General features: G+C 36.4%; 1 protein-coding gene across 1 annotated transcript in view; it reads right to left on the minus strand.

Annotated features, from left to right (window-relative positions):
• The window catches only part of LOC150084418 (NPC intracellular cholesterol transporter 1-like), a 594638-nt gene that overhangs the window by 76350 nt on the left and 505340 nt on the right, over positions 1-12948 (minus strand). Inside the window, exon 26 of the mRNA XM_090376055.1 lies at positions 8766-8833. Coding sequence (XP_090232181.1) covers positions 8766-8833 — 68 coding nt within the window. The remainder of the gene's footprint in view (positions 1-8765; positions 8834-12948) is intronic.

The raw sequence follows: 12948 nt of genomic DNA on the forward strand, positions 1-12948 counted from the left end.
AATCAATCAAATTGGTAAGACAAGACTTTCCCTTAACAATTCCATTCTGTGTATAAATTATTACTGCAATCTTGTCTAAATGATCCTGCAATGATTCTTTAACCAGCGACTCTATTATTTTCCCCAGAACAGATGTTAAACTAACAGGTCTGTAATTACTCATCTCACCCTTTGTGAACTGGAGATATATATGTGCATCTCCAGGCCAAGTGGACCTCCCCTGAGTTCAAGGATGCTCTCATAATTATGGCTAAGGGTTTGCTTACTTTTTTTGCTGTCTCCTTCAACATAACTGAGTAGATCCCAGGTGCATCCCAAACATAAGAAAGTCATCCTAGGTGCCTTTCTTATTTTTAACTTCAACAATTTCTCCTTCACTTTGTTCTCAGTTATTACAAAATCATTTAGCTCCCTGGTACAGTTTAATAAGCTTCTGTCCTCTACTTCCCTACAGAATTCGTCATGTGTGAATGTAGATGCAAAATACTCATTCAGTTATCTGAGCAGGATCATCAATATTCGAACCATTGATATCAAGTGGACCAATCAGAATAATCTCCTTCCTTCTAGAATTTATATAAGTAAAGAAGTCTTTGCTGTTTTCTTTTTCCTTAGACAAAGGTTTCTCATAATTTGCCTTCTCTTGCCTAACCTCCCTTATCAATTGATTACAGACTAGCTTATATCTACCATAGGCTTCTGTGTCACCTGGTAATTTATATGCATCCCATGCATTTTTCTTCTCTGCTATGAGTCTCAGTTCATCTGACATCCATTTGGGCCTAAACCTTGAACAGTATTTCTTAGTTGGTATGAAAAGGCATAATAACTTCCAAAATTAATTCCTTGAATGCTTCCCATTCAGAATCTGCTGTTGGTAACATCATCAGTTGGTCCCACCATATAGAATTTAAAAACTGTCTGAGACCACTATAGTCACCTTTACAAAAGCAAAAACCCTTTCTTTTCCCCCTGATGATAGTTACATTTTTAAGTAAATCCTATGTCAGAATACACTGTGATCACTGCACGTAGTGGTTCCCTTATCTGAAAATTCTTAATGCATGAATAATCACTGCTGATAATCAGATCAACAGTATTACACCCTCTGGTTGCCTCTCGAACATGCTGCTGTAGAAAACAATCATCCAGTAAATCCACAAAGGTCTTGCTTGTGTGCATGTGACCAACCCACAAGTTCCAGTCAATATTTGAGAAGTTGCATTTCAACTTGAATTGCACCATTATAAGACATTCTTATTTAGTGGCCCATTATTTCTCTGTACAGTTGTTCCTTGTGCTCATCAGAGTCATAAGCACACAGATATACAGAATTCTGCATTCCTTATATCTATATATCTGTGTGACGCCATGTCTGTGATATCCCAACAATATTCCCCCCCTTTAATGTTTTGACCAGCACTTCAAATTCATCAAATTTATTTACTAAACTCCTAGCATTGGTGTGCATGTACCTGTTTTCACTCTTAGTTATCCTAACACAGCTCATGTATTTACTTGTTTCTTGATGACATCCAGCAGTTCTTGAAATTCCCAGCAACTTAAATTTCAAGCTGCTGCTCATTCCAATAAAAGCAGTACAAGAATCACTTCCACTTCTGCCTGTGGCTACTGTTAATCTATTAGTCTGTGAATCCCCCATGCTAGCAGTTTTCCAACCCACCTAACATTGCCTCGATAGCATCAGCAAATATGCACGCTTTCTATTTAAGTGTATCCCATCCCTGGTTAAGCAGTCTCTCCTGTTAACAAGCACAGACCATGCTGATAAAAACTTCTGTCCCATGAGCCCTGCACAGTCTCTCCTGGGCCAAATTGATTGACAAGGCTCTCATCATATATTCCTTCATGTCATGTCTGGGCAGAATTGCAAACACTTTAAAATTTAACCCTAACTCGGGACTTTTTTCAACATTGACCTGTACTTTTTAAGTAAGTCCGCAGATCTCCTATACTTAATATCATTAGTACCAACATTTTCAACAATATCAGCTTTTGTGCCCTTAAAAGATGATATCTGCTCTACAATGTCGTCAACCTTTGCCCCTGGCAGACATACTCTGGTTCTATTCCACCTATCCTTTTTGCATAATATATTTCCCTCACAATCGAGTCACCCACAATAATTAGCTCCAGTGGACCAGTGCATTCTACCCTGAAGATTGCTGCTGTGTTGCCAGATGCACAAGAGTGAGCTCTGGCATTGAGTTCGGCAGCTGAGAGCTTGATGGACCCCCCATTTTAATTCCTTTGATCCCTACACCTCTAACTGTCATAGATGTTCATCAGAATGCCGAGTTGGCACTTAATTTCTTCACACTGTATGCATCTAGCACACACACACACACACACACAAGACCTCCTTGGCTAGATCATGTCCTGTTCCAGAAAGTTCCACAAAAATTTCACATTTTGCACCTTTTTTTAGACTATGATGCATTGGAGAATCACCCCCTTCAGTTCTCCTGCAAGCCACAGCACTTTTGCTCCCTTGTGCTCGTTGCTTTGCTGCTCTAGTCTAGGGTATGATTTCCATTTAAATACAATTAATTAATAATGAAAATTTAATAAATTTAATTGACAATACTATACTAAACAAACAGATTCCTAATACAGTGCTACGTATTACGCTATACCTTAAGCTATCAAGTTCGAGATATATGTTATGCTATTCCGTATCGATCTAATATACTACAACAATGGCAGCAAGTTTTGTACAGCATAAAATTCTATGGATACCAAGTAGTAACCTAAAAAGTCTCTATCTAAATTCAAAATAAACTAAGGAGCATGACTAGGACTATAAAGCTATTTCTAGAAAATAAATTAATATGACAATTAAGTCAATAAAAAGGCAACAATTTATCAAAAACTTATCGTTTGTTGGAGCTGCAAATATTTTCCAAGACGTGGATAACCTCTTTCCCAATGAATGTGAACAATTTATTTTCCAATTAATGTGCCTTAGCATTTATTGGGAAACCAAGGTTTAGATAAAAGACAAGATTTTAAGGTGGAGTTTGGAATAAAGAATTCCGTCCCTAGAAGAATAATTTGACTGACATGATCTGAGCAAATGTTGACATCAGAAGTTTTGAAACAGTAATCTGGCCAAGGAAAAGAAGAAAAGAAATCTCGCAGATCATCCCATTTTGCATTCTTGTAATGGCAAAAAACATAAGGTTAAGAATGCCATGAGAGAAAGGCTCCATTGTAGAAGAGACCATCACCAAGTTGTAATCTGCGGTGCCTAGAAGACCACTCACCTCGAACATGTACTTAGAAGGGTTGTTTGTGAGAAAAAGATCAAGCATGTTGGCTGCGTGGTTAGGATTGTCTGGTATTCTGGTAGGTAAATGAACAATCTGCACGAGGTCATTAGTAATTGCAAAAGCCTCAGCATCTCGATCATCTGGCTCCATGTGACTAGATAACAGAAGCCAGCTGGAGTTGTGAACATTAAAATCAACAAGAAAAATTACCTCACTGTTAGGAAAGTCGAACTAAAGAAAGTCAAGTTTCAAAGAGTTCCAAGTGATTAGTGGAGTTGAGAGAACAATAGAGGCAACAGATGAAATTGGCAGAATGTGGTAGAGAGATCTTAAGGCAGAGAAGATCGAAAAGAGGAAATTCCAAATTACTGAATCTCTGACAGGAAATATCAGAATGGACATATGCACAAGTAGCAACTTTGAAGAGAAAGGAATCATGCAGCAAATAATTGGGACAACTGAGATGGGTAGTAGTAGAATCAACTAATAACTGAGATTCTGTCAAAAAAGTAATGGAGTTTGGCAGTCTGTAAGTGGAAATGGACATCATAGAGATTAGAACTGAGACCATGTATATGTGAAATGAATGAGGAAGTGTTTGGGAAGTTTAGATCTTTTCGCAGATAAATTTGCTCTAGTAGCTTGAGAATTTATGGTGTATTCAGTAGTAAGAAAGGTTGGTGGGGGGGAGACATTCTGTATGAAGTAATGAAATTTTTGGATATCATGTGCACATGGTAAGAATATACCCAGCTCCTTGACATAATGTGGCCTCGACAATGTCTCCCAAATACGCACTACTCGGACTCCCTCCAGTCACTATCTGGAGGGAGTCCGAGAATTTTAGAATTCTCGGACTCCCTCTGCTCTTAGAATTTTATTCTAGGAGCAGAGGCAGCAAGATTATACGCTAGCTGATCTGGAAGCCTCTTAGAGAGTTACCAATAGGTTCGATCCAGTGTACTAACTAGCTACTGGCATGCAAACACCATTTCAGAGCTGTATCCTCAAAATATAAGGAAGATTGGATCTCGCAATGATGTCCATCATAACCTCAAAAGACATCAATCATACTGCACGATGGAAGAGGGCTTACCGGAGATTTTCTCTGGAGAGTAAACTTGGGTTCCACCACTTCAAGCCTCCAATAAGCAAAGTAGTGGTGTTGCACCAGTTGATGAGAGTCATCTACCACCTAGTATTGCCTGGTAACATAGCGGGGTGGCATTCCTTCATGTGGTGTTTGCATCACACCTCGACCCCTGCTTACATTGGTTCACACCTGGGTGGTCACCCACAGTGTGATAGGTGCCATATTTTTTAGGACTTGCACATGGGGGTTATACCCAGGGTTACTAACAGTCCACTATCATGAAGGTGCAAACAGAGGATTTGGCTGTCACAGATTGAAAGGACTGCACTGGAATTAGGTCTACTTGACTTGAGTTTCACCTAAATATCAGTTCCATCAGCGTTTTAGACTCCCAGGTAGCAAGCACAGCATGACATATCTGAGACACCCTCAAGGATCAAAGAAGTTCAAAAGTTATTTGACAATGAATATTACCACTAACCAATATTTAGCAGTCACATGCAATTGAACCACAATAATACTTGCTTATAACATTTAAACATCTGCCAGCCACCAAACACACAGGACAAAATAGTCCTGACTTTACTGTCTTCTTTCTGCTTCACCGTCTTCCCCGGTTTCACCACTTGTTACTCATTTGGAGAGGTCTGAGTGTAATTCCCATCACTGATTGGAGTAATCCTAATCATTGAAAGCTGCTGCTCATAAAAAATGTAAATCAACCTACAAATACACATCACTTACCATAAGAAATGATGCTCTATAACCAATGCACCGATTCACCATGAAGCCTGTAATCAGCAGTTTACTAAATGTATTTCTAAGACTATATAATTCTACTATATTAATACATGAAGTTTATAAACAAATAATTATAAACAACTATAAATACAGTCAGTCCTCGTATAGCACGATAGTTGAGTTCCTAGAAACCCTCGTGCAATGCAAAATCGTGCAATATAAACAACAGGCCCTATAGGAAAAATAGGGTTAGGTGCCGACCACCCAAGATTGAACACACGTTTGTAACCAAAACATTACCAAACACAATAAATAATCGTAATAAAATACTTACGCATTTTATTACGACTATTACGTAATAAAATATTGCTAATGCTTTTGCTTCTATCGTAAGCAAACTTGTTTTTTGTTTGATTTTCTAACCAAACAGATGACAGGCATTCCATCTCTTCCAATTCTTTGTGTCTTAATCTAATGGATTTTAATTACACTTTGAGTTGGTCCTGCTATGAAAGTTGTTTTTATTTTCTCTGCATTCTTTGTAATTCTCGGCGTTGCCTCATTTAGGTCTGTAGCACGTGCAATATCACATGGTCTTTCATTTCGCTCAAAGCGTTTCACAATTTCATATTTTTTCTCTATTGACAGAGGCGGACTGGCCATAAGCCTTACCGGGGAAACCCCTGTGAGCCGGAGGCCGGTGTGATTTTGGCCATAAACGCTAGTATGAGGTCACTACAAATTTTCCCGGGTAAGAATTTTTTACCCAGTCCGCTTCTGTTTATCGATAATGCTTTTATTTTTCTCTCTGAATCTGCAGTGTCTTCACCAGGACGCTTCTTTTTCACACCTTTTAAGTATTTTACTCATTTTTAGGGAATAAAGCACAATTACAAAACGAGGAGGCATGCTTGATACACATAAACAAAGCTGCGCGCGTGTAGCAAGTGAATAAACAACACCGTAAAGGCAGAGGTTAACACCTCACATTTTACTAAAGCACATTTCTAGGAGTTACTACCATAAAACAATAAAAACAATTTTCAGTTGCGTTTCTGCTAGTGGAATCTGTTATAAACTGGGAGTAAAGTCGATCTAATTGCATTTGCGATTATACTGATAGCTGGAATTGTGTTGGTTTTTACGTTATTATGGTGAAATGTGTTTCCCCTTCACTTATATAAAAAACATAAATACATTTTCAGAATCTTCTCTTCATTCCTATCGTGTTGCATTCGGTTGGGGTGATTCTGCATTCGACTGCCATTTCTTGTAAACACAAAGGCGAATCGTGCATAAGCGAATTCGGTTCATGTTATATAAGATATTGTTCCCCTATTTATAAATCGTGTATGATCAAATTCGTGTAATGTAAACACGTGTTATACGAGGACTGACTGTACTTATTTTACGTTGCTTTTACACATTAAAAAAATGTTCACTAATTCTATAATTTTGAACAACTTCCAATTATTTGTTTATTTTATTCTAAGTAGAATCTGACACCAAAATGTGACAATTAAAAGAAGTAAAATACATTACTCCAAAAGTCATAGGATACTTGTAATTATGTACAGCGCTTAATTATTCAAAGAAATGAATAGCGGGTTGGCCATAATAAGTACCCGAATGCACCTGGTAGTATTGTGCTCCACTCCATTCATTATCACCATCTTGGCATTGCCCTAATTCTACATCTCCTTTCATCCCAAAGATGCTGAATTTGGTTAAGTGCTCTGTGCTGGCTACTACAGTATTCTGATGTTATTCTCTTCAAACCATGCATTTGCAATTCCATAAAATTACCAAAATGTAGAGCACACAGAACTGTCCATAACATCAATTTAGGGTGACACACTCATTGTTTTATGCATCGTGACCTGTGGGCCTAGTCTATACCATAAGAAACGCCTCTAGACTATGACAACTGTGACATTGGATAACACAGTCTTGTACTATACATTGCCCAGGCATTTTTCATACTCTAACGCATCCATCAGACTAAATGAGCATGTTGCATGACTCATTGCTCCACAGAAGCAATTTTCATTGACCCACAGTTCAAGTTTGGTGTACTTTGCACCATGCCAGTCAATGGTGTGCATTTTTAAGCCCATAAGCATTATTAAATACCTATGGGCTGTGGCTCCTCCATGAAAATTTGTAGTATGCAGTTCTCTATGTATCTTGAAAAAAACTTAAGGATTTGCCCCTGTGGTCACTTACATGAAGTGGGTTCAAAAAAGATTTGCATTCAGCCAGAAGTAGTTGTGATAGAAACTGAAACAAACATCATGTATTACACTTTTTCGACTTAGTCACCAGACAAAATGACACATTACTGCCGCCTCTCAATATGCTTTTGCAGACCAGTTTTGTAGACATCCTCTGTCAAACCACAACTCGGCATCAGAAATCACCTCATCATCAGCAGCAAAGTGTTTTCCACAAAGAAAGGACTTCAGAGCAGAAAAGAGGAAGAAATCTGAGGGTGCAAAGTCGGAGAATAAACAAAATGTGCAATATTTCAGTTGTTCCTGGCACACAGACGTTTCATGTGCACACTGTGCCCTTTCCTTCTTCTGGTAAGGGGTTAGAAGTTTGGAAACTCATCTAGCAGACACTTTACTCATATGCACTGTTGGTGTTCTCCACAGACCCTACACTAATTTGGAGCTCTGCAGCTAGTTTTTTGATGCTAATATGGCGATCTTCCAGGATTAATGCTTAATTTTTGCAGCGCTCTCTTCTGTTACAGCAGTTGCTGAGCATCCTGGGATTTCTCAATCATGCACTGAGGTTCCTCCGCTTTTGAACTGTGTATACCAATGTGCAACAACTGTAACCTGGACAGTCTTCTCCATAAACAGCAACTGTTTCTTTGTGGATTATTTTGGGTGTTTTCCCTTGCAGAAAGAACCAAATCACTGATCTGTATTTTGCTTTATCCATTTTGACACTTCATATAGCACTGCAAAGGGGAAAAAAATGAATTGTCAGATTGAAACCAAATTTGTGTGGTTGCCATTGAGATTTCAGGGTATAAAAAAAAAATTCATCTTTCTATCTCAACTACTTCTGGTTTATTACAAATCTTTTTTGACCCCCCCCCCCCTCCAACTCAGATTCTCTAGGGTCTGATGGCAAGGTGAGGTAATTAAGCTCTTTTCAGTCAGTATTTTACACCTACCTGGTTATTTTTTTTGTCTCAGTGTCTCCTGTAACTCATTTCTCAGCACAATGCCAATTGTCAACTTGAGAATATTTAATCCTTGAGCAATAACACACATACAGGCAACCCCACATGACATCCAACTATTTTCTCTCCTCTGAAACTCTGTTAGCTCCTCCATGTGCTCATTGTTCTTCAGCATACATGTTCGAAATGAATTAAAGGCCAACTGCTGATAACCTCTGTAGGTCAAAATATTTGTTCATTTTGTGGTCACACAATTTCCTGCAATCATATGTATGTTACATGACTTTTGGTACGAAAGTGTATATCTGGAAAAAACTAATATATTAATATATACTAATATATTTGGTATGAAAGTGTATATCTGGAAAAAAACTGGATATATTATTAAAAATAATTTTTTAATAATATATCCTCATTGCAGTTTTTACTTCATATTTACCTCCAATCATTTTAGTTCCATTTGCCAATCTTATAAGCTCTACTGATGATTCAAACATTGCTTTTCCACTAAAAAAAACCCCACAAAACAGCAATAATTAATCAAAAACATATATTAAAAAAAAATGTGGTTTATGAATAATTTTAAATTATAATTCCTAAATATTTCAAAAATCAGGTAAACAAAAATTATTTATATATCTAATTTCAGCTTCAGGTTATGTGTGTTCATCACCCACAAATGAATTTCCATTAATTTTCGACTATAACTGTATATAAATACAAATAAACTGTGGTTGAAATTTGCAAATTAATTATATAATTCCTTCTGTATCAGATATTTTTGAATTAGTCTTGTACAAAGATATCTGAATATGGTTAGCATTTGAAGATAATACTTTTCATTCCAACCTGCTGTCGGTAAATAATTCTTTCTACAGAAACCACACAAATAGAGTAAACAACCTTTCCTGATTCATTATACTTCATATATAAAAACACATCAATTATGTTTTACTTTTTAATTATGTACATTAATAGTCTTGTTACACTCGTTATTTGACTGGGTGGCTATATTAATACTGTCGACCCTATAATAATGTTGACCCATATCAAAAATATTTTTGATATGGGTCAACAAACCATCATGTGTTTTAATATGATTGACTAAGTGATTTATATATCAGTGATACATGATTATTCCAGTGATAGGGAATTCACTACAGTGTATTTCTGATGTCACAACTGCATAATGAGTCACTTTTTATACAGTTCCTTGCTAAAACTTCTTGTAAATTGTCTAATTCATATTTAAGTTTTTTTGTTTTTTTTTTTTTGTCATAGGTGAATTCTGCAATGGGTTTCCAAAGACTTTTAGTTTCTAATTGTTCTTCCACAGAATTCATTGAAGAAGGCTTTGACAATAAACTGACCTAGTGAATTCATTTTTACTTTGTTAAGGTTGAATAACTATAATAACAATTCAATATATTAAATAAAAAATTGAAATGTATTCATAAGGCTGTTATAATCACATAATTCTGCACTTGTCTCATCCATGCAAAGGCACAACAAAATGCAACTTGTCTAACAAAGCATTCAATGAGCTAGTAATGTTCAAACTGTAATGTAAGCATATTCTGAAAATGTTGCATGCCTAGCTACTATAACAGCATTACCTATTTAGGTGATGTTATACAATTTAAAAATGTAAGCAATTTCAAGTAGAATCATAGATAATGGTATTTGTTTATAAACTGAAGATAAACCCAAGCCTTAATGCCAAGTACTCATTACACAGTCTTCAGTGAGAGCATAAAGTCATTCCGGGTTCAAAACTGAATGCATGTAAAGCATACAAATTGTGATTTTACTTCAATTATTATGTTAAAATACCCTGAAATCCTACAAAATTAAATAATATTGCTTTATATCAGATTACAAGTACCAATTATATTTGTCCAAAAATTCAATAATTGGTGGTTGCACAAACTTATAATCTGGCTAGAAGTTACCATTGCATAGATCTAAAAATTTGAGCAATGAGCATGTCTGTGTGGGTAAAACACATTTTACCCACACAAACTTGCAGTGCTAATCTCATTTACAGAGAAAAATTACTGTATGATGATTGGTGAAATTACAGAGCTCATTAGAATTCTGCATAGTATCATGTCACGAAAATAGCATACTTTTTTGACACATCAGAAACATATGCCAAATATGTATTGTCTTCATTGCTGGAAGTATTTAGCATCATTGTTGAAGACAGGGTTTTCTATGATCCACTATCCTCCATAAAGTATCTATCCAGATACTCCTGTTTTCATAGTCCACTGGACTTTCCTAAATAAATATGCAGCCCAGATCAGTATATAAGGAAAGAGTATGAGCTATTTGAGTTAGTTATTGTCATCATGGCATACAGAGCTGAGGTGACTGGTTTTGAGAAGGGTGTTATTGTCAGGTCTACAGCATCCAAAGTTGATTATTGGTGAAGCTATCATGAAATGGAAACATGACAGCCACCTCTGACCAGAAACACACAGACAGATTACTCCACATGACCAGAGGGTACTTGAATACAATAATCCCATCAGACATCCCTGCATAACATCAACCAGGAGTATAAGACATCAACAGGAGTTAAGGGCTTTATAAAAGCATTATATATGAAACTCCACAGTAGTCATTGTGGTGGTTTCACAACACAAGGGCAACTATAGTCATTCATATTTTATTTGAGAAGTGAAGTGTGTAAGTATTAATTTTATGATTTTGTATTTGACCATGGAATCCAATTTTCTTAAGATAATTGTGAAGCTCACTCAATGGCTTTATCTCCAAATATTCAAGACAATGTAAATGAATATAATATGCCTAGAATTGAAGGAAAAGACATTTCTGATGGATCCAAGATATAGACAATATATTAGGAAGTGGCAAACTATAAGTTGATTTTTACAGTCCAGGCATGGTGTAAGCTCAAATCCTACTAATAAATGTCTATGAGTAATGAAACTGCATCTCAACCTTGCTAAAACTACAACTTCTCATGGATACGGTCAAAAACCAGAATCCTGTATATTCAACTAAGGTTTTATTCTATGCAGTTTATTATATATGACGCGTGACAATAAAGTTTCTGGACTGGTGCTGTTGAAGTCATGTTTGATAAGTTTGAAAATAAAATGAAAGTGGTATGTTAAAGTTCAAATTTCCTCCAACAGATGATGGTACAGAGATTGTTCAGTAGGCTGACAGGTTGCAAGGAACAACCACTTTCGTTTAATAGCGTTAATGTTTTGTGTCAAAATATTGTAATGGAGCAATGAACAAGTATCATATTTTGCTTTAAACTGTGAAAATCTGCAACAGAAATGTATGAAATGTTAAAAACTGTTTATGATGATGAAATCCATACCAGTGCATTTGAATAGTATAAATGGTTCAAAAACAGATGTGAGGATGTTTGTGATGACCCAAGAAGTAAGTTCTGTCAACCTCTTGAAATGAGGACAGTTGTAAAAGTTCAGAAATTGTGGCAAGAGATCATTTTTTGATCCTCAGAATGATGGTTGATTAGTTGTAAATGAATAAGATGATTTGCCAAATTCTGCATGAAGATTTAGGGAAAGGAAAGTCTGTGCAAAATTTGTACCATGCAGCCTCATGGATGAGCAGAAACAATGAAGAGAGTCATATTGCAAAGACTTCATCAAGACTTTTCAAAAACAATCCTAATTACCTTGACTGCATTGTCACTGGAGATGAGGTGCCTCCGTAGACAGGTGGAAAGGAGCAGCAGTGCATAGCACACGCTTCTTGATTAGACCGGAGTTCGAGCCCGTCACCATCAAATATGGAAAGGTCAGGGAATGACCACCGCATATTCCCCGAGCAATATGGCCTTAGTTGCTAATGCTCCAAATAACAAACAAACTGGAGATGAATGTTAGGTGTTTCAGTACAACCCAGAAAAATTTCAAACACCTGATTGGATCAGATATATAATTTCATTTTTGCAATACAGATAACCTGCCTTTATTGCCAGGAGAAATTACAATACAGGCAATACAGGATAAATTACAAGATAAAGATGAGTGTAATTTATCTTGTAGGAGTGAGAGTGCCATTTTTCTTTAATAATTCATTTGGCACAAATGACCAATTGATCTTTCATTTCCTCTTCTTCATTTGGGTCCAGCAAATCTCATTCCATTATCACCCCTTAGACATAGTTAGGGAGAATAGGGTTGCTGTTGTTGGAGCGGATGTTTAATAGCACAAGGGCTATTATGACAAAATTACACCTCTAACTTCAAAATGATGATCAGCATGGTAAAGAAAATAATTTAGAAGTAGTTATACAAATTGATTACTTTTAGATAAGTGAACAGCTCATTTAAATTGATATCTCCAATGATATGGTTTAGGCTTAGTGGATTCTGTTAAGTTAGAGAAGGATTGGAAGAGATTCTAGCAGTATGATAATCAGCACATTCCAGAAGGATATGATTTATAGTAAGTGGAGAATGGCAATGTAAACAGTGTGGTGGATCATCCATAAGCAATAAAAAGAAATGTTTTAAATGGGTATGACCAATTCTTGTATGGCCAGTACAACTTCACCTCTACTCTGTCAGAAGCTGGATTTCCATAATTGTTGTTTCTTCTCTATTCAT

This window comes from Mastigoproctus giganteus, chromosome 6 (genome assembly GCF_048544385.1).
Source record: "Mastigoproctus giganteus isolate SK-2022 chromosome 6, ASM4854438v1, whole genome shotgun sequence".
Lineage (NCBI taxonomy): Eukaryota > Metazoa > Arthropoda > Arachnida > Uropygi > Thelyphonidae > Mastigoproctus > Mastigoproctus giganteus.